Source organism: Neovison vison, chromosome 6, assembly GCF_020171115.1.
Source record: "Neovison vison isolate M4711 chromosome 6, ASM_NN_V1, whole genome shotgun sequence".
NCBI lineage: Eukaryota > Metazoa > Chordata > Mammalia > Carnivora > Mustelidae > Neogale > Neogale vison.
In genome coordinates, this window is record NC_058096.1 from 218,313,793 (window position 1) to 218,336,544 (window position 22,752).

Sequence of the window (22,752 nt, forward strand, 5' to 3'; positions counted from 1 at the left end):
CTCTCATGATTCACCTCCTCTCTAACACCCCTTGTCCTGCATGCTATTTGTTATGCTCCACAAATAAGTGAAACCATATGATGTCTATATATCTTAAATAATACTTAAGAGTCTTATAATGAAAATCTATCCTCCTCACTTCTCTCAGAAACAACTTCTTTATTGTAAATTGTAACTCTGTATTTCTAAATTAGCCCCTTATACAGTGTTTTCATTTTTCAGCTTTTGACTTTTTCTAATAACTTTTCTGAAAAAAATTGCATGTAGTTCTCTTACATATCTTAAAACATAATTTCCCTTACCCAATATAATTAGTTATGAGAAACCAAAATTTGATGTCTATTGTTTTATTACATAAATGTTTAGCACTTTATGACATATGAATCTTATCTGTTGACACACCAGGTAGGATATGATAAAAACATTCTCTTTCTCATTTTTTGTCTTGGCCTTTTAAATTGTGAAATTTTCTTTCTTTCTTTCTTTCTTTTTTTTTCCTATCAGTTCATCTCTGGTTTATCCCTCTCCACCAGAAATTTAAATCTCTTTTCTGTAGATTCAGGTGCATGGGACAGTTTATCAGTTCCAGGTTTTACTTGCCGACATCCCTTTTGGGATTGAGCATAAACATACGCATACATATACACCTATATCTAAAAGGATAGAGGAGGAAAGGATGTTTACCTCTGGGCAAAGGACTGGAAAACAGTGCTGGGAGTGAGGATATTTTACTGACTTTGCACCTTTTTCAAAAGATTTTATTTATTTATTTGACAGAGAGAGAGCACAAGTAAGGGGAGTGGCAGGCAGAGGGAGAGGGAGAAGCAGACCCCCTGCTGAGCGGGGAACTCGACCTGGGGCTCCATCCCAGGGCCCTAGATCATGACCTGAGCCGAAGGCAGGCACTTAACTGACTGAACCACCCAGGCGCTCCTCTGTATCGTTTTTTAAAGTTTTCCTGTATGTGTATCTATGAACTAGTACCCTCTCTGTCCCACCAAAATTTTCAAAAGATCATTAGATCTCTAAGGCAAGTTGTAGAGGTATGTGCATATATAATCCATTTTTAAAGAAATTAAGACAGCAAACATGCACAAAAAAATAAAAGCCCTAACTACGTACACGTCCTTCTTTAGGGTTGTGTGAGGCTGTGTAAACGTGGAGGAAAGACTGCAGAAAATTTTCTTCTGCATCCTGTTGCTAGTGCAGTCCAGAGGTACACGTGAAGCCCCGCCTCCAGCCGCGGCCCGGGAGCTGATTGCCTCCCACACTCCTGCCGGCCAAGCTTATTTCGGCCACATTCTGGCCCCTGGAATTGGTCTCCGCCCGCGGTACCTCCCCCCGACTGCGACCCCGCCTATTGCCACGCCCCAGAGCTTGCCACCGCCCACCTGCCCGCCCGCCCTCTCGCTGTTCCCGCCCACAGCCCCACCCCCAGACCTGGTCTCCGCCCCGACACCTGGCACTGCCCACAGCCCCGCCCCTTAGGGCTGGTCTCCGTTCCCGGTGCTAACCCTGCCCCAGGCGGTGGGTCCCTCCCTCATTGAACCAGAAATCCTGGCGGGTGGCTGCGATACGCGGCGGTCGACCCCGCCCGACCCAACTCGGAGCCCCTAAACTTCCCTCTCCGCGGCGGCTCCACAGAGACCGGAACTGGGGCGCGAGGCGACCAGCCCGAGACCGGAAGCGGAAGCGTGGGGCGGTGCCGTGGAAGAAGCCTCGGGTGGTTGCTGCGTGGGGAGTGCCCTCTTCCCCGGGGACCGGTTTCACGTGGTATGTTTGGCCTCGGGGCGAGGGGCCGGACTCGGAGCGCGGCGGGCAGTCCGGGGCTTCCGGTAGGCGCCCAGGGAGGGACACGGGCCGCGAGCATTTCCAGGCACGGGCTCTGGCGTCCCCGCGTCCCTCTGTCCCCAGCCGGAGTCCCGTTTCCTCCCCTGGGCTGTTTCCTCAGGTCGGTCCCAAGCTGGTGTTCTCCCGACTCCGGGCACCGCCCCCGACCCCACACTGAGGGCTGGTTTTGCCCCCGCAGGGGACTTTGAGCAATGTCTGGAGGCATTGTTTTGGTTGTACTAATGGGGGTGTGGGGAGGGGCAACTAGCTTCTAGCGGGCGGAGGCCGGGGTTGCAGCTCAGCATCTTACGGTGCACGGAACAGCACCCCTCCTCCAAAAACCGATGCATAATCTGTAGTGCCGGGCTCGGGACTTCGTGCTGTAGGGCCCCCAAATCTCTGAAATCCTGGGTCAGCCGTGGAAATTGTTTCAAAGTCAGCTGAGTCACTTACCGCCCCCTAAGTGACAAGCCCGGTTTAAAGTGTCTGGCATCATTGAGCGCCTGGGTGGCTCAGTCGGGTAAGCGTCAGACCCCTGGTTTTCACTCGGGTCACAGGATCTCAGGGTCCTGGGATCCAGCAACCCTCTGGGCTCCTTGCTCAGCATGGAATCTGCCTGAGCTTCCTTCTCCCTCCCTCGCCCTCCCCTTCCGCTCCTCCTCCCCTTCTCTCTCTCAAATAAATAAATAAATAAAATATTTTTTAAAAAATTTAAAAAACATAAAGTGTATATATAGTCACCAAGAATCTTTATCCAGCCAGATGAGTTGAGGAAGTCAGATGCACACACAGCATGATGCTGCTTTCTTCCACTTGGGGTGCAGATGGCTGGTGGGGAATCTGGTAAATCCAGTCACTGCCAAAATTGACACTTTTAATAAATGAAAAAAAAAAAAAAAAGACGGATGGGTGGTCTATTTATCCATGAACAATTTCTCTCTATAAAAAGGCCTCAAAAACGATCTTTGTGTCTTTTTTTTTCCCCCAGACAAGAAAAGCATCTCTTGAACTCAAGTTTGTATTAAAACCAGCTTCAGGGTCCACCAGCCTCACTGATCTGTGGATTTTTGTGACCAGGTGAGGACCATGAGGAACTTGTAACAGGTTCCAGAAGCCTCCACTGTGCAGATGAGCTGTTGATGGGCTTCCCTGTACTCAGGCTGTAAACACAAAGAGCCGCTAAGAGTGAGGGTATTTTTTTTTTCTTTAAAGATTTTATTTATTTATTTGACAGACAGATCACAAGTAGGCAGAGAGAGAGGAGGAGGCAGGCTCCCCGCTGAGCATAGAGCTAGATGCGGATGCGGGGCTCTATCCCAGGACCCTGGGATCATGACCTGAGCCAACCGCAGCCGAAGGCAGAGGCTTTAACCCACTAAAGCACCCAGATGCCCGAGTGAGGGTATCTTAAGAAAAATTATTTGTATGTTTGATGGATTATGTTCAAAGGAAAGATACTAAGGTGAGTGTGGTTATGTGTGTGGAAATAAGGCAATAAATACATTTATATGCAAACAAGGACACAGTAAACAAATATATAAATCACTAAATGTAATGGTAGAGAAATACAGATTTTCTTGCATTCTGTCCTAAAAATTTCAGGATTTTCTATGTAAGGATAAATATATAAAACTTTTACATGTATACGTAATATTACAAGTTCTCCCACTAAAGATTAGCAGGACTTCTCAGCAGCGTTCCCGAGACCCATTCAGTTTGAAATCTAAAGTCCTATAAATGCTCCACAAGGATTAAAAATATATGGACATCTGGGGGAAAAATTCTTTGAACTTCTTTCTGTTAGTAACAGAAATTTAAAATTGAATTGACCAGCAATGGGTTTTTTTTTTTCAAAATGAGATTTAACATTATTTCGAGGAATACCCAACAACATGTGTGTTGGAGATAGGGCACTTGTTTCCACAAAGACTGTCCTCTCTACCTTGTCTTCTGGCAGGAATTAACTTTATTTCTTAAAACCTTTCTGAAATAGGGGCGCCTGGGTGGCTCAGTGGGTTAAGCATCTGCCTTCAGCTCGGGTCATGATCACGGGGTCCTGGGATTGAGCCCCACATCGGCTCTCCGCTCAGGCGGGAGTCTGCTTCTCCCTTTCCCTCTGTGATCTCTCTCACTTGTGCTCTCTCTCAAATAAATAAATGAAATCTTTCAAAGAAAAAAAAAAACTTTTCTGAAATAACAGTCTGGTGATTGATGTTACAGATGATCCTGTTAGGTAGTCTTCTGTTGTTGGGTTTTACTAATTCCATGTATGGGTGCACGTGTGTCCCAATTTCATTCTAGATTTCCTGTAATTTTTTGGAGGAGAGTGTTTATTTGTCATGCAATAGATACTCTTTGAGTGCACAGTTTATGGCGAGCAACCCTCCTTGTTTACTTGAAACTGAGAGGCTTACCAGGACACAGGACATTTAGTGTTCAAACCAGGACAATTCTAGACAAAACAGCGTGGCTCATGCTCTCTGTGAGCCAGGCCCTGGGCCAGGTAACAGAGACCTGGGAGAGCCAAAATGACCTTGTTCTGCCTTCGTGGAAATTAGATTCTAATAGGGAATTAGAATTAAATAGGGAATTAAAATTACTTAATTGTTTTAATTTAATTCTGTGTTTTTTCAGTATTCCAAGATTTCGTTGTTTATGCACCACGCCCAGTGCTCCATGCAATCCATGCCCTCCTTAATACCCACCACCAGGCTCACCCATCCCCCCTTGCCCCCCCCAAAACTCTCAATCAGTTTGTTTCTCAGAGTCCACAGTCTCTCATAGTTCGTGTCCCCCTCCGATTTCCCCCAATTCACTTTTCCTTTCCTTCTCCTAATGTCCTCCATGCTATTTGTTATGCTCCATGAGTAAGTGAAACCATATGATAATTGACTCTCTCTGCTTGACTTATTTCACTCAGCATAATCTCTTCCAGTCCCGTCCATGTTGCTACAAAAGTTGGGTATTCATCCTTTCTGATGGAGGCATAATACTCAATTGTGTATATGGACCATAACCTCTTTATCCACTTGTCTGTTGAAGGGCATCTTGGTTCTTTCCACAGTTTGGCGATTGTGGCCATTGCTGCTATGAACATTGGGGTACAGATGGCCCTTCTTTTCACTCCATCTGTATCTTTGGGGTAAATACCTAGTAGTGCAATTGCAGGGTCATAGGGAAGCTCTATTTTTAATTTTTTGAGGAATCTCCACTGTTTTCCAAAGTGCTTACACCAACTTGCGTTCCCACCAACAATGTAAGAGGGTTCCCCTTTCTCCACATCCTCTCCAACACTTGTTTACTGTCTTGCTGATTTTGGCCCTTCTAACTGGTGTAAGGTGGTATCTCACTATGGTTTTGATTTGAATTTCCCTGATGGCTAATGATGATGAACGTTTTTTCATGTGTTAGACAGTTGCATGTCTTTGGAGACGTGTCTGTTCATGTCTTATGCCCATTTTTTTTTACATGATTATCAGTTTTGGGGGTGTTGAGTTTGAAGAGTTCTTAATAGATCTTGGAAATCAGCCCTTTGTCTGTAGTATCATTTGCAAATATCTTCTCCCATTCCGTGAGCTGCCTCTTCGTTTTGTTGACTGTTTCTTTTGCTGTGCAGAAGCTTTTGATCCTGATGGAGTTCCAAAAGTCCACTTTTTTTATTTTACTTGTTTTTAAGATTTTATTTATTTATTAGGGAGAGGACAAGCAGGGTGACAGGCAGAGGGAGAAGCAGACTCACCACTGAGCAGGAAGCCCAGTGTGGGGCTCAATCCTGGAACTCCAGGATCATGACCTGAACCAAAGGAGGACCCTTAACTGACTGAGCCACCCAGGCCCCCAGGAATTGTGATTTTTAACAACTCATGACAGGAGTGATGTGGGATCTTGGCACATAGAACTCAGTTGAGGGAACAGGGAGGCCTTGAGAAGGGCTGATATTGACCTTCAGAGCTGAGGTTGGGGTCAGATTCAGCTAGCTGTAGAGTTTTTGGAGCAAGGGAGTATTTTCAAGAGAGCATTTCAGGCAAAGGGAATGGCATAAAGACAACCCCAGAGCAGGAGAGAGCCTTGTGTCCTCCATGAGCTGGGAAGACCTGAATGGCTGAGCCGAGCCAGCAAAGTGGGGAGCACAGAGCAGGGCAGGCTGGACTAGGTCAGGTCTTAGATTGGACTCTGCTCTGGGGCTAGCAGAGAGACATGGTAGCGATGTGAGCACTGGGAGGATGTGATTCACCTTTGGTCTGTGCATGTGGATTAAAATGGACTTCAGGATTCAGAAGGAAGACTTCAGAGGCAAGACCGGGCCTGGTAAGAGGAAGTGAAGGGATAAGGTGATGGTTCCCTAAGCCCCGATGGTGGTTGTGGAGTAGGAAAGAAGTGGAAAGAGGAGACCCGGGAGTTCAGAACTGAGAAAATGCAACGATGCTTTCGTTCGTGCTTGCGTTTGTCAGACGGTACTGGGCCCTTCCTCTGCCCCCAGCTTCTGTCCATGCGAACCTGCAGGCCTCCCCCTCACCCGGGCCCATGCTTTCATCCTGCTTTGCCACTCATAGGCCCCCTCCTCCGCATCCTGGAAGAAGTCAGGCTTGAGCAGTCCACGGCTTCCCTGTCTACTGCGGGAACCACGAGTCACCTGTAGCTATTTCAGTGGAACCAATAAGAAACACAATCAGAATTTTTTTTTTTCATTCGTCCTGGCCACATTTCAAGGGCTCAGTATCCACATGTAGCTGTGGCTACCAGCTGGACAGAGCAGAGTTAGAGGACATCTCTGGCATCCCAGAAAGTTCTGCTGGGCAGCACTGGCTCCAGGTGGCCCATCCTCTCCAACCTTCTTCCAGCACGGACATGCATCCGCTGCAGGCATCGCTGAATCTCTAAACTGAGCACAGACCCCTCTGCCCTCCTGTGACATGTCACCTGCCAGAAGACCCTGATGGGGTCCTCAGAGCCTGAAAGTGCCCCAGGTACCTGCTTAGCCTGCTTTTCCTCAGGGGCTCCGGGAGCGGCTGGATCCCAGCCCTCTCATGGCTCAGCTGTGACTGGGCTCTTCCAGAGTGCAGATCGGGTCCCTGGTGGGGAGAAAGGACACACCCTGCCGCTGCAGAAGGGAAGGAGGCTCCACAGCAGTTGTCTGTGGCTGCTGGAACAAATGACCGGAGACTAGGGACAGCAACACAGATTTCTTCTCCCATTCTGGAAGGCAGAAATCCTCAGTGGTCTGCAGGGCTGCATTCCTTCCAGAGGCTCTAGGGGAGATTCCTTTTCTGTGTCTTTTCCATCTTGATGGGTCTGTAATCAAAGGAACGAGACTGATTGATAAAAAGCGAAAGTCAAGCAAAGCTTTATTTCTCGATGCTCGAGAATCAAACCAACCCGTCAGAGCCGCCTCTTAAAGAGAGGGCGACCCCTCCCAGCCTTACCGGCTAACTTTTTTTTTTTTTTTCATTCTTTATTATTTTTTTTTCAATTTATTTATTTTCAGAAAAACAGTATTCATTATTTTTTCACCACACCCAGTGCTCCATGCAAGCCGTGCCCTCTATAATACCCACCACCTGGTACCCCAACCTCCCACCCCCCCTGCCACTTCAAACCCCTCAGATTGTTTTTCAGAGTCCATAGTCTCTCATGGTTCACCTCCCCTTCCAATTCACCCAAATTCCCTTCTCCTCTCTAACGCCCCTTGTCCTCCATGCTATTGGTTATGCTCCACAAATAAGTGAAACCATATGATAATTGTCTCTCTCTGCTTGCCTTATTTCACTCAGCATAATCTCTTCCAGTCCCGTCCATGTTGCTACAAAAGTTGGGTATTCATCCTTTCTGATGGAGGCATACTACTCCATAGTGTATATGGACCACATCTTCCTTATCCATTCGTCCGTTGAAGGGCTTCTTGGTTCTTTCCATAGTTTGGTGACTGTGGCCATTGCTGCTATAAACATTGGGGTACAGATGACCGGCTAACTTTTAAAGGGCAAGGGCCATGTGGTTGAGCCTGGCCACACACAGGTGACGGATGGAATTGCAACACACAGAGAAAGCTGCACAGTCATGCTCGGTCCCACACAAGTGACCAATTGAATCACAGTTTATTCTATAGTAGATATTTGAACTAGCCTATCACCTTGGTCAGAATTGGCGCCCAAAAGGTGGGGCCCACATTCTTTGGTAGCTAGGGAGACAGTGTGTGCCCCCACTGATCAGATGTCTCCTCCTGGCCTGACCCGCCCTTGTATTTGGGCTTTGTTACCTGGGACTGGTTTCCCGGACTTGCTTTTAAGTAAGTCCTGGGGGGGGGGGGGTATCAGTTTAAGTTTTACTGCGTAAACAACAAAATTACTGTTTAATCGGATGGAATTGCTCTGGCTAAATAGGCCCTTACAATCTCACAGAGGCCACCTGCCTTCCTTGGCTTGTGGCTCCTGCCTCTGTCTTCAGGGCAGGGCGGTGTAGGTAGGTAGCAGCTTCCAGCCTCTTTCTCTGACTCCTGCTTCTATCATCCCGCTTCTCTGACCTGACCATCTTCCCTCCCTCTCGTAAGGCCTCTTGTGATGACCTTGGGCTCACCCGGATAATTCTGGATACTGTCCGCATCTCGGGAGCCTTACCTTAATCACAGCTCCACAATCCCTTGTGTGTGGAAGCTCACACGTTCACAGATTCTGAGGAGTGGAGTCTGGCCACCTTTGGGACAGGGGGCGGTAATCTGTCCGCACAGGCCCAGGAGGCAGAGAGGCCCTGAACTCTCTCCACCCGGCCCAGACTCTTAGTGTCCCAGGTTCCCGTCCCTGCTCACACTCAGCAGCCTTGATTGCATGGATCTGTTGGGTGCAGGGAGGGCACACACAGAGACCTCAGGAAGCTGCGTTCTATGTAGTTACATTTGATTCCCGAACTCCAGGGAAAGGAGGCATTCGTTCCTTAGGAAACATCCCTTTTTATAGGGATGACACTGCTTTGAAACTTTTTTTTTTTTTCACTTAATTTTAATTTAGTTTAAAATTTTTAAATTCACTTAATTCTAATTTAATTTTTTTTTTCACTTACACTTATTGGAGATAAGAATGTCTATCAATACCTAGAGATCATCTGTTTCTTTTTTGGCTGGGAGAGTTTCTTCATTCTGTGGGTAGTCCCTAGTTCATTGAGCTGATTCCCTATTGATGATCCTTTGATATTCTAAATAAGGCCTGCGTGAATCATCACACCCTTGACCTTTAGTATTTGTGTCCTTGCCCTTTAGTATTTGTGTATCCTGAGATAGGTTCCTAGATTGTGGTTGGCAGGGAAGGTGTAAATGTTGCTGCATTTTGCCTGCAGCTGGCAATTTTCCTTCCTTAGGAATTATGTCCAGCAGTGCATGAGCGTGCCTTTCCAGACAGGGTTGCCAAGAGGAGATGTGGTCCACTAGGTCTGTTGATCTGATCTGACAGGTTTAAAAAAAAAAAAAGGTTATCTGTGTAGTTGCCGTGTGCATCTCTGTTATTATGAGTAAGATATAAGATCGCGGGAGGCTCCACCAAGGGTCATGTCCTTGAAATGGTAGTGGTGAAAACCAGAGGGTTCTGGGCTGAGGAGGAGGTGGGATGCGAGGAAATGAGTCAGAGCGAGACCCTGTGCCTGTGATCAGAGAGCGAGGGGCTGGGTAATAAAAACTAGAAAACGGAAGATAGATTGTCACTACTGAAAAACAGTGCATCAGGTTTCCATGGTGTAAGAAAGGGTCCAGTAGAGTGGTGGGGCCGGAAGGGCAGGGCGGGCATGAGACAGTCCGTTGTGCGCAGCTCCTCAAACAGCAGGCGGGACAGAGCCCAGAACAGAGCCGCAGACCCTGACCTGATACAGAAGGGGAGCAGCTCAAGTCTGGAACAGGAGGGAGGGCAGGAACCATGGTGCATGCGGCCGCTGGAGGTGGGGGGGGGGTGCTACATGGGCAGGTAGAGTTCCTCCCGTGAAGGTCACTCTGAGAAGTAGGAGGCAGGACCAGCTGCCACACCAGGGTGTGTTTCTTATCTGTTGCCCCCCGACAGATTGTCCCAAACCTCAGTGACTGAAGACAGTAATGATCCTGTGGCATCTCTCATGGTTTTTGTGGTTCAGGAATTCAGAGCAGCTCAGCTAGAAGGTTCTAGCTCAGGGACTTGATGAGTTGCCGGCGGGATGTCCACTGGGGCTGCAGCGATCCGAAGTCTTGCCGGGCGCTGAGGGTTCTCTGCCAAGGCAGTTGGCTTCCAGGCCGGCACACCGGTGCTGCTGTCGGGGGGAGGCCTCAGTTCCTCTCCGAGTCACCTCCAGGGTACTCTTGTCACGCGGATCAGCCTCACGCAGGTGGGTGTGGACACCAGGAGGCTTGGGTCACCGAGGACCATTTAGGAAGCTGGTTCCTCTGGAGGGAAGAAGGGAGGGCGTGTGGGGTGTAAAGAGATGGGAGCAGGTGGGCGGGTAGGGAGCTGCACGGACGTACAGGGTGCCGCGCAGGGTCAAGGGCTCTGCGCGTTTGTGACCGTGTTGCCCTAGAGGTGGCAGCATGACAGAGCAGGCAGAGGTTTGGAATCGCGCCTGATGGGAGCGCTGCTGGGCAGGCGTGACGGTGGGTGGAGAGATGAGGACGTGTGTAAGCGAGGGCTCGGGAAATCCACGCGGGGGAAGCGGGAAGGGAGGACGGGGCTTGCCTGACGAGCAGGAGAGCGGCCGGACCGAGTCCTTTGTGTGGGAGAGAGACACGGAGTGAACAAGGGCGCGTCTGGGAGGCTGGGTTCAGAGCGACATCTCTGAGCTGCTGTCCTAGAGGGTAGGACGGGGCCGGTGAAGACAGGGTCTAGGGTGGTGCCGAAGGAAGGCGCGGCCAGCGAGGATGGGGGCACACTCGCAACCCAGTGAGGGTCATCCGCTCGCCCTCTGACGTCATCTGACGGTGGTGGGACCGGCGGCGGAAGGACTGATGGGAGGCAGGTGCCAGCGTGTCCAGTTGGTAAAGGGTCATAGCCGGGACTGTGTGTGCGACAGGCACTTGGATGGGAAGAACGTGCCCTGAGACTCGGTGAGCCTGAGGATTCCATGGGGGCGGCGCAGGCCCGAGCTGGTCGTACCGGTTAGGACAGAAGAGGACAGGTTCTGCCTTCACGTGCCCTGTGTTCAGCCCCTTCTCAGCAAAGTGGTCCAGGACTGGAGACCCCACGTGTGCTTCGAAGGAGGACACGGCGGGCAGGCTATGACAGGTCCGTCCTCAGTAGCCGGGGGAGGGAGAGAGGCTGTGAAGGCTCCTGTTTCCCCGTCTCTTCCAGAACCTGGCCTGCGTGCGCCGTGGGGACGAGAGGAGGAGCGTCCAGGTTCTCGGTCTGAGTCACAGGATGGCGGCCGTGGTTCTGTCCCCGACTTGTGGTAAGTTCAGGGGTCCCCAGAGTCCAAGCATTAAAGGCCCCTGCACCACAGAGCGGGAGTCACGGGGACCCCATGTGGTTCTTGGGATTTGGGGTGTTGCTTGTTTGGGCGACTGTGAAGATGTCACCTGTGTGGTGAATATGGGAGAGTTTTTGAATTATGCCTCAAATTCTTTCTGTAAACTTGATAAAGTAACAGTGCTGGCCCTTGAACTTCAGTTTCCTCCACTGTGAAATGAGAATTCTCGCCTTTTCCTCCAGTGCAGTAAAAGTCTTGGCCTTGGTGAGACAGGGCTCTGCTCTGCCTCCTGTGAAGGCTGTGTGTGCATGCGTGTGCGTGTGCGTGTGCGTGTGCGTGTGTGTGTTGGGGTATGGTCAGTTACAGGTAGGTGGGGAAGCCCCCACACCGGTGAGTGCTAGAATACAGAGCCATCCCGACCTCCTTGGATTCATTTCTTTCTCTCCAGCTCAGCCTTCCCTGTTCTCAGCCTCTCCTCAAAAAGGATGCACAGAGGAGGAAGGGTCGGTGCATGGCTTCCTGACAAGCTGGTTACCGGTGAGTCAGATACTCCTTTTTCCAAATCATCATTCCCTTGATCAGCGGTCAGATTATCTCTCAGTGACCTGGAGCCCCACAGCCAAACCAGGCCTCGGACACGCAGGGTCTCCGGGCATCTGATGGGGTGAGGGGCTGCCCAGCCAGCGGCCGTGTTTGTCAACATTTTCTACGCGGCAAAGCTTCCTCCACGGTCACTGGCTACGTCCTGTTCCACTGAGAATTTTAAGGGGAAGGTAAACTCAAGTGTCCTAGACTCAAGTGATTGATGGTGGCTGTGAGGAAATCACTCATTCATTTACCAAGTATTTCTCTGGCATCTGCCATGTCCCGGGCCTATGCTCAACCCCGAGGCTGAGGGAGGTAAGACTGCAGGATTTCACAGTCTCCTGGGAATAAGGGACTCACCTATGTGTTAGAGGTACATTCCACCTTGGCAGCGGGCGTCAAGGAGAGGACAGGACAGGAGCCCTGCAGGCTGAGCCCGGGAGCAGCGGAGAGCACAGCTCAGAACCCTGCCCGTGTATCTTAAGCTTGGGGTTCCCCGTTTCTGTTCCCTTATCAACTTGGTGGGGGTAGCCCTTGGCTAAGCCTCGATTCTTGTGACGGCTCAGGACTTGGTGACCTTCGAGGATGTGGCCGTGGAGTTCACGCAGGAGGAGTGGGCACTGCTGGCCCCCTCTCAGAGGACACTGTACAGAGACGTGATGCGGGAGACCTGCAGGAACCTGGCCTCCCTGGGTAAGCCTGCCTCCGCCCTGCATTTATTGAATGACTCAGGTGACAAGACTTCCTCTTGTCCTTTTTTTTTTTTTAATTGTCATAACATTCCCATACCATAAAATTCACCATTGTAACTATTCTAAAGCATACAGCGCAGCAGCTTTTGCTGCCTTGGCATTGCCCTGCAGCTAGAACACGGTCCAAATGGGGGACAGTGTCAGCCCCTCTCAGCCCCGCCCCCAGAAGTGCTCAGTACCCGGTGCCTTTCCCCCTGGCCCCAACGGCAGCCACTAGCTTGCCTCCTGTTTCTGTGCCCGTGCCTGTTGAGAACGGTTCATATCATCGGCGTTCCCCAAGATCTGATCTCTTTTGTCTGGCTTCTTGCTTTCGGCAGCATAGTCGTTCAAGGTCCAGCGATGGCGTGGCCTGTACCAGCTCATTATTCCTCGTCGTGACTGAATCACATGCACATTTTTAAAATTCATTCATTGGTTGATAAGCATTTGGTGGCTTCGCACTGACCAGCTGTTGCAGACAGTGCTGCTGTGAATATTTGTGTCCTTGCTGTCCTTTCCACGTGTTTCTGCTTTTGCTGGGTACGTGTCTGGGAGGGGAAGGCTGCGTCATGTGTTACCACGTTTAGCCTTTTGGGGAGCTGCGCACCATTTCCCACGGCAGCTGCACGGAGGTGTGAGGGCTCTCGTTTCCCCGCATCCCCCCCAACATTTGTTTTTCCGGGTGTAGCCATCCTCATGGTTGCGAAGGGGGATTTCTTGATGGTTTTGATTTGCATTTCCCTCATCACTAATGACGTTGAGCACTTTTTCACGAAGTAGTCGGCGGTTTGTAGGTCTTCTGTGGAGAAGTGTCTGTTCAAGCCCATTTGAAATTATGTTGTTTATCTTTTGTTCTTGGACTATAAAGATTGGTCATATATCGTGAACACTGATTCCCTATCCAAAATATGATTCCGAAATCATTTCTCCCATGTGGTGGTATGTCTTGATTTTATTTGTGTCCTTTGACACACCAGAGTTCTTCAGAGTTAAAAGTCTGTTTCTGGGTTTCTGAGTCTCTTCCCCTCCGCCTTTGCTTGTTTGTTTTGTTTCTTAAATTCCACATATGAGTGAAATCATATTTTTCCAAAGAAATCCAGATGGCCAACAAACACATGAAAAAGTGCTCAGCATCACTCAGCATCAGGGAAACACACATCAAAACCACAGTGAGGTACCACCGCACACCTGTCAGAATGGCGAAAATCAACAACACAAGAAACAGGTGTTTGTGAGGATATGGAGAAAGGGGAACCATCTTGCTCTGTTGGTGGGAAGGCAAACTGGTAAACCCACTCTGGAAAACAGGGTGGAGATTCCTCAAAAAGTTAAAAACAGAGCTACCCTATCCACAGTATGTATCCAGAGGCTACAAAATTTCTGGTTCAAAGGGACCCGTGTACCCCAGTGCTTATAGCAGCAATGTCCACTTCTGTAGGAGACTGTTTTTTCCCCCATTGAATTGTTTTTTGACAGTTGAAATGACCACAGACATACGGGTTTACGCTCACCCGATCCTGTTCTGTTAATCTCTGTGTCTCCTGGTGCTGGTGCTGCGGCGTGTCTAGGCCTCCAGCTTTGACCTAAGTTTTGATGTCAGGAATTGTGAGAATTCCTATTTTGTTCCTTTTCAAGACTCCTCTATTTGAGATCCTTGGCAAATCCACATGAACTTTGGGGTCAAGTTTGTCCATTTATTCAAGTAAGAGCTGTTGGAGTTTTGGTGCTGATTGTGCTGAATCAGTATATCCCTTTGGTTAGTATTGTCACCTGAACAGTATCAAGTTTTCCAAGACACATCTTCCTGTCACTGATTTTTTTATTTGATTCCATTATATTCAGAGAAAATACTTTCAATGATTTCATTCCTTTTAAATTTATTCAGTCTCATTTTATGGCCTAACATATGGTCTGTCTGATCTGGAGGTTCCGTATGTGTATGGATGAATGTGTGTTCTGTGGTGGAGCGGAGTACTTTATATGTCTGTTAGGTCTGGTGAGTTTGTAGGATTGTTTAAGTCCTCCTTTTCCTTGTTAAGCTTCTAACTAGTGGTTCTACCCATTGTGCGAAGTGGGATGTTCAAGTCTGCAACTATTATAGAACTCTCCATTTCTTTCTCCCTTCAATTATGTCAGTTTGAAATCTAGTATTGTAGAATTCTGTTTTTATTAGTCTGTAATTGTTACATCTTCTGGATGAAGTACCTTTTCATCATTAAAGAATATCTTTGTGTCTGGTAAGTTTTTATCTTAAAGTCTGTTTTGCCTGAAGTTAATGTAGCTACATTATCTTTCGGTTGCTCTCTGCTTAGAATATATCTTTCCATCTGTTGACTTTCAACCTCTTAGTGTGTTTGGATGTAAATTGAGTCTTTCATGGCTAGCACATAATTGGATATTTCTTATCTGTTCTACCAAAATCTGCCTTTTATTTGGACAGATTAATCCATCTACATTTAAGATAATTACTGATAAAGACCCATATACGCCATTTTGCTATTTTCTACATGTCTTATACCATTTTTGTTCCTTAGTTCTTTAATTATTATTTTTGTGTTAGATGTTTTCTAGGGGACCATTTGGATGCCCTGTCATTTCTTTTTGTGTTTTAGTTTTTTTTTTTCATAGTTGTCCTGGGGAACTGCAATTAACATTTTAACTTACAGCAGTCTGTTTTGGTTTAGTACCAACTTTGTGTCAACAGCATACAAAATTTTTGCTCTTGTATAGGTGTGTGCACACACACACTCCCTTTATATTGCTTTGTCACAAATTGCATGTTTATGCCTTCTGTACCCATTAACATAGATTCATAATTATGGGCTTAGGCATTTCTCTTGTAAGTCATGTAAGAAAAAGAAGAGAATTTCAAACCAAAAATATAATTATTCTTTTTTTTTTTTTTTTTAAAGATTTATTTATTTATTTATTTGTGAGAGAGAGAGGGAGAGAGAGCGAGCACAGGCAGACAGAATGGCAGGCAGAGGCAGAGGGAGAAGCAGGCTCCCTGCCAAGCAAGGAGCCCGACGTGGGACTCGATCCCAGGACGCTGGGATCATGACCTGAGCCGAAGGCAGCTGCTTAACCAACTGAGCCACCCAGGCGTCCCAATATAATTATTCTTGGTTTACGTATTTTCATTTATCCGATTCTCTGTTTCTTTGTGTGATTTGAGTTAATACCCATTATCCTTTCATTTCAGCCTGAAAGCCTCCCTTTAGCATTTCTTGTAGGATAGACGTGCTAGTAATCTCTGTGTCTCAGTTTAGCCTACTTGAGGTTTCTTAAACTTCTTGGTTGTGTCCATTTGTGTTTTTCATCAGTTTTTTTGGAAGTTATTGGCCATTATTTCTTCAAATATTCTTTCTACCTCATTCTCTTCTCCACTTAAGGAACTCCCATGATGTGTCTGTTGGTATGTTTGATGGTATTCACAGGTCTTTAGGGGGGCTCTGTTAATGTTTTTTTGGTTTGGGGGGTGTTTTGGTTTTTTTTTTATTTTTTTTTTCTTTCTCTTCTTCCAGTGAGGTAATAGAAATTGTCCTGTCTTCATGCTTATTGATTCTCTCTTCTTCCTGCCAATATCTGCCGTTCAACAGCTCTTCTGACTTTTTTTCATTTCGGTTTTTGTACTTTTCAACTCCAAAATTTCTATGTAGGTTCTTTTTGTAATTTCTGTTTCTTTAACATGTGTTCTGTTTTATGAGAATTCATCCTTATGGTTTCCTTTATTCTTTATACACAGTTTTCTTTTTGTCTTTGAGCATACTTTAAAATAGTTGATTTAAATTCCTTGACTACTAAGTCTAATGGCTGGGCTTCCTCAGAGGGGAATTTTTTTTTCCCCCCTGTAATGGGCCACACTTTTATTTCTTTTCCTGCCTCAAAATATTGTTGTTGCAAAATGGACATTTGCAACATTATTGTATGGCAATTCTGGAATCAGGTTTTTCCCCATCACCAAAATTTGTTGTTGTTGCTTATTGTATTTATGTTTAATGACACTCCTGAACTAATTTTGTAATGTCCGTACTTGTCATATGTGGTCCCAGAAAACTATTATGTTAACTTCATGGTTAAAGATTTTTTTAAAGGCTTGGAACAAAAAGTAAAAACCTGTTGTCCCTGCAGATGTGTTCCGTGTGTGTGTATGGGAACATACCTTCAAATCAGCAGGCAGTTTACAACTCTGCCATAATCTTCACTTTCTGCTTGTGCAGAACTTAAAGGTCAGCCAAAGCTGAGGACTTAGTGCTGTTTCAGGTCTTTTCTGAGCATGTGCCCAATGCCAGCCTTCTAGATTCAAAGAAATGGGAGGGCAACTTTTTTTGGGGGGGGGGGGCAACTTTTAAAAATTCCCCAGAACATCTTATTCCATATTTTTCCTCCCAAGTTTCTTGGACAGTCTTTCGTTTTCCTGTAATATATCATAGACCTCAGGCAGTGGTGGCTAATATATTTTCCTTGAAATGTATTCAGTACATCCCCACTGAGTACCCAGCTCAGCCCTTGGAGAATTTGAGATTAGATAAATAAAGGCAAGCCCTTGGAGCCAAACCTTCAGAAAGATCAAAACAACTACAGAACTTTGGAATAAGGTCCATCCTACTCCCTCTGGTACTAGGAATGTGGGCTCTCATCTTCAAGGTTGCAGCCAAAGCAGGGAATAGAGGATGAGACAAGGGTCAGTGAAAATGTCAGCTGGTTGTTGTCCTTGAGTAAACAATTTCCAAGTTGCTATGAACTTTTGATAAGTTTCCCAAGTTCTGATAAAGTTGATTCTGATGGTTTTCCCCAGTTTATTCTTTAGAGTTAGGGACTGTTGGTTCAATATCCCTCAGTTTTCACTATTGTCTCTTCTCACCAGTCTTTCTGAAGCACTTCTGTGCCCCTGGGTCTATGCTGGGGTTAGGAATACAGTGATGAATGAGACAGATGTGGTCCCCGCCCTCATGGAACTTTCTGTCTGATGCCTTCCCTGTGAACTGAATAGCTGTTCCTTACCCTGACTTTACATTCTCCATGGTTAAAAACTTTAGAGCTTCTAAAGTATGTGTGTAAACTTGGAAATGGACTTTGGGACAGTGTATGTCCTGTCCCTTGGGTATTGGGCGTGCTTGAATATTTGTTTCTTGAGAGTTACTATATTCATTACAATTTATGTGTAGTTATTCCACTGCTGCAAAAGCCGTACTTGATCATCTTCAGAACTGTTGGCTCCAGTTTCATGGGGTTGCTTGTCACCTGTACAGTCAGCCAACATCTTCTGTCTTTTCTCTGTGAATAGGGTATCACGTTGATAAACCCAGTCTGATCTCCCAATTGGAACAAGAAGACAAGGTGGTGACAGAGGAGCGGGGCGTTCTCCCAGGCACCTGTCCAGGTGAGCATCAGGTGGACAGGTGGATATGAGTCATTTTGAGGAATAGCTCTGGTCAGTGATTTGGGGCATGGGAGTAATACGTTTAGGAAACGTCAAGCAGGGAAGTTTATACGATGTCTTTTTCTCCGACAAAGATGGTCAAGAACATTTGGTATGAGCTTCCTTGTGTACATTCTTTCTTTCCTTTTTGCCTTTTGTTAAGTATCTCATACATTACCTTGGAATCAGAGGAAGGGGGGAAAAAGACATATCTTTTCATTTTTTTTAATTAAAGTGTAATTGCATACAATGTTACATTAGTTTCAGGTGTACAGTGTCATGATTTGACAAGTTTCTTAAGTTGTACTATGCTCACCAGAGGTATAGCTACCATCTGTCACCATACAATGCTATAATAGTCCTTTTCCTTTTTAAATAAATCTCATACGAGCACTTTGTTCAATACCTTCCTACTTTGCATTCCTGATAATCCCTTCTTCTTAAATCTCTGATTAGTCTTAATCCTTTTAGAATCATTTTTTTAATATCTACAATTTTCATACTCCTTCCACTTTCTTGGCAAAATGCTGATCCCTGGGAGTCTGCATTTACTCATATGTGCACTTTACTATTTCTTTTCTCCATTTTGAAGAAAAGAAATTTAATTTTCTTTTCTTTTTTTTTTCCAGATTTGGAGACAGTACTTAAAGCCAAATGGTTAACTCCCAAGAAGCATGATTTTAGAAAAGAACATTCCAGTGGTATAAAAGCGGTAAGACTAATATGGCTGATTTCTGGGGTTTTTTCCACAGTAGGAGAATAAGTTAGAAAAGTCACAAAGTAAACAGAGTCATTAAAGGAAAGTCATTTACACCATGGGAAATTGTGTCTCTGGAGAGATTCTGTGAAAATCTGTGAATTTGGGGAAAACTATAAGTTGGCTCCAAACTTGTTTCTTCACTGGGAGTTTCCACAAGTAAATATTTTCTTAAATGTGACCAGAATATTGGCTGTTGAAATACAAAGTGGTTGGGGCGCCTGGGTGGCTCAGTGGGTTAAAGGCTCTGCCTTCAGCTCAGGTCATGATCCCAGGGTCCTGGGATCCAGCCCCACATTGGGCTCTCTCCTCAGCAGGGAGCCTGCTTCCACCTCTCTCTCTATTTGCCTGCCTCTCTGCCTACTTGTGATCACTGCCTGTCAAATAAATAAAATCGTTAAAAAAAAAAAAAAGAAATGCAAAGTGGTTTATCAGAGTTTATCAGAAGATGCTCTGTGAATAATGATAAGGAATTGTGGCAAAGCATCCATCTTTTATAACTTCTAAAAGCTCAGACCGGGCAGAAGCCATATATAAGCACTGAAAATAGCCAAAACATCAATTGTAATAATATAACAGAATTTTTTGGAAAGAGAGTTCATATGCATAAAAATTCATTGAATATTAAAAATACTATAAATTACAGTTATGATTCATCTCTCAATTAACAGGAAAGAAATCATCTTGGAGTGAAACTCAACGAATGTAACCAGTGCTTTAAAGTCTTCAGCACAAAATCTAACCTCACTCAGCACAAGAGAATTCATACTGGAGAAAAACCCTATGACTGTAATCAGTGTGGCAAATCCTTCAGCAGTAGATCTTACCTTACTATTCATAAAAGAATACATAATGGAGAGAAACCCTATGAATGCAATGACTGTGGGAAAGCCTTCAATGATCCCTCTTCCCTTAGACTGCATGTGAGAATTCACACTGGAGAAAAACCCTATGAATGTAATCAGTGTTTTCATGTTTTTCGCACTAGTTGCAATCTCAAAAGCCACAAGAGAATTCATACAAGAGAGAATCACCATGAATGTAATCAGTGTGGCAAGGCCTTCAGCACAAGGTCCTCCCTTACTGGGCATAATAGTATTCATACAGGGGAGAAACCTTATGAGTGCCACGATTGTGGGAAGACCTTTAGAAAGAGCTCATATCTGACACAGCATATGAGAACTCATACTGGAGAAAAACCCTATGAGTGTAATCAGTGTGGAAAATCCTTCAGTAGTAGCTTTTCTCTTACTGTGCACAAGAGAATTCATACTGGGGAGAAACCCTATGAATGCAGTAACTGTGGGAAAGCATTTAATAATCTCTCAGCTGTTAAGAAACACGTGAGAACTCACACTGGAGAAAAACCCTATGAATGTAATCATTGTGGAAAATCTTTCACCACTAACTCTTACCTTTCTGTGCACAAGAGAATACATAATAGGTGGATATGAATACAATAACTAGGAAAGCATTCATTGATTTCTTAATTCTCAGACAACTGATGGGAACTCACTAGATGTATGAGTTAGCTATTGCTGCGTAACAAATTTCCCTCCGAAGCACAGTGGCTTCAGACAACATACGTTAATTATCTCACAGTTTCTATAGGTCAGGGATTTGGAAACGGCTTAGCTACGTAGTTCTGGCTCAGGAGCTGTCATGGGGTGAGGCCAAGATGTGAGCTGGAGCAACGCTCATCTGAGTCTTTACTGCCGAAGAATCTTCTTCCAAAATGGCTAGCTCACGTGTCCGGCACATTAATGCCAGTTGTTGGCAGGGAACCTTCATTACCTCACTCTCCACGGGGCTATAAGTATCTTCATTATGTAGCAGCAAAAAAAGCATTTGATCTACGGGAGCGCTAATGCAGAAGCCACATTGTCTTTTTCGACCTAGCCTCCGAAGAAGCTGTTATCACTTCTTCCAGACTGTATTGCTCACACAGTGTGGGAAGAAACTACACAGGGTATGTATAGTAGCAGACAGATCATGAGGAACCATCTGAGAAGCTTGCCATGAAATCAGTGAAGAAAAGCCTTTAGCGGACTCTCGTTCTTTTAACCTAGTCTATATGAAGTAGCCTTTAATAAGTCGTGTTAATTCACTCTGGAGAGAAACATCATGCGTGCAATCTTTGTGGTGAGCTTGCAACTCAGACTCACCCCAGCGTCCACAAAAGATTACTTATGGGGAGAAACCTGAAGAAGACAGTAGCTGTAGGAAAGCCTTTGTGTTATTTCTAGGGAGTCGTGTGACAGTTCAGACTAAGAAAACCTTATGAAGATCATCAGAATGCAGAAACCTTCACGGACTCCCATCACTGAGAGCCCATGTGAGAAATCACTACCAAGGAATATTCGTAGAAAGAATGTGGAAAACCCTTCAGCACAAGTGTTCGCGTTACCGACCAAAAGATGGGGAGAGATTCTGAACACAGCTACTGTGGGAAAACCTTGAATGTCCTCTCAGTTTCTAAGAAGCATGAGGATTTATCCCGGAGAGAGAGTCCTGTTGAATGTCATCAGTCCTGAAAAGTCATCTTTCCGCATTCCTTAGGAAGCTGAGAATTCCCTGCAGACACTTGTGAATATAAAGATCAAGGGAATGCCTTGACTAATACCTCCTACATTAGGAAAAATACCAAGTTTTTTCTGGATGCAAAAGTTGTGAGTGTATTAATTTTGAAAAATCTTTTAGTGATTCTTTGTTGATTTGTGAGAACCTACATTGGAGGCAAACCCTAGAAAAGTAGTCAGTATGAGGATGCCTCAGCTCTTAACTGAGTGGCCACAAAATAAACTGGGAATGGAAAGAATAGTGAGTATGGGATTGCCTTTATCAGTGTCTCATCCTAAGATTGGGCCACTAATTCATTAGTTTTTAGTCTTTTGTTTCAGTATAAACATATATCTATAGCTGTACCCTAAAATAAACCTTAAGTTATGTCCCATAGTTTTGTATGTAATATGTTTGCTATAATTTACTCTTTAAAAATATTAGTACATAGCATATCCAGAAAAACATTTCTGAATATCTCCTGAGTAAATTCTTTATTGTAGTGGAAATTAAACTATATTTACTGTGTACTTTTCATAGTTTAAAGGCGTTATTGTCAGGTAAGTGGAGTTGATGCTGATTCTTTTTTTACCTTTCTACCCTAGTATGGCAATTTGTTTAGCTTCTTTCCCAATGTCCATTGTCCCCTACTTACTTACTTTAAAAAATGTTTTTATTGTTGTTCAAGTTGTCAATGAGCAGGATTGAAAATAATCTGTAAGGCTTCTTTGAAGCCCAGAGGACTATTGCCTTAGTCTCCTGACCATAAGAAGTAGGTAGAAGTCACTGGGGAGAACATCATTTGGCTTGTTTGCCTCACCTATATCCTGTTCATCTTACCCGTTCTTTCTCTTGGAAATGGACTCAAGGCCAAGAGTTGGAAGAGCTAATTTTGATCATGATAACAAAAACCACAGTGCAGCAAAAAATTACAGTGATAGGGCATCTCCAAAACTTCTGATTGGCAGTATCTGCTCTGGACTGCTTGTTCCCAGACTTGTCATTATACGATTAAAAGTAACCTCTAATTGGTTAAAACCAAAGTCCTTTTTTTAGCTTGTTTTTGAGGTGATGTTCTGTTCCTGTCCAGCTAAATGCAATATCTAACTGGTAAGCCTATTAGTTGGTCACATTTTATAAGTGTTTCATGTTTCTTTGAAAATAATGTTTATTCTCTAAGTTTTAGATGTAGAGTATGTACCCATAAACTCAAGCTAATTGTGTTTTCAGATATAGTATGTACTTTGAGATTTCTGTCCTCAAATTTATTTAGTGATATGTATTAAAGTCGTCTGCTATGGGTTATGGATTAACACTTTTTTGTCATTTCTATCATCTTTCTTAATGTATTTTGATGTACAAGTACATTCAGGATTAGGTTTTTTTCTTGGGAATTGTTCCTTATATTTGGATCATTTTTTATACTGGATTATTTCAGTATATTAATAAATGACTAAATATTA

At 45.2% G+C, this 22,752-nt stretch overlaps 1 protein-coding gene across 2 annotated transcripts; it reads left to right on the forward strand.

Moving 5' to 3' along the window:
• The first annotated feature begins 1,567 nt into the window (after positions 1 to 1,567).
• Positions 1,568 to 22,752, forward strand: LOC122909781 (zinc finger protein 558). Of its 2 annotated transcripts, XM_044254314.1 has the most exons (8): positions 1,568 to 1,773; positions 2,819 to 2,907; positions 11,121 to 11,217; positions 11,684 to 11,772; positions 12,387 to 12,513; positions 17,839 to 17,934; positions 18,603 to 18,685; positions 19,402 to 22,752. In XM_044254314.1, the coding sequence occupies exons 3-8, from the start codon at positions 11,187 to 11,189 to the stop codon at positions 20,182 to 20,184; spliced, it is 1,209 nt and encodes a 402-aa protein (XP_044110249.1). In that variant the 5' UTR covers positions 1,568 to 1,773; positions 2,819 to 2,907; positions 11,121 to 11,186; the 3' UTR covers positions 20,185 to 22,752. The 2 variants fall into 2 exon arrangements, with proteins under 2 accessions (XP_044110249.1, XP_044110250.1); XM_044254315.1 differs by lacking the exon at positions 2,819 to 2,907.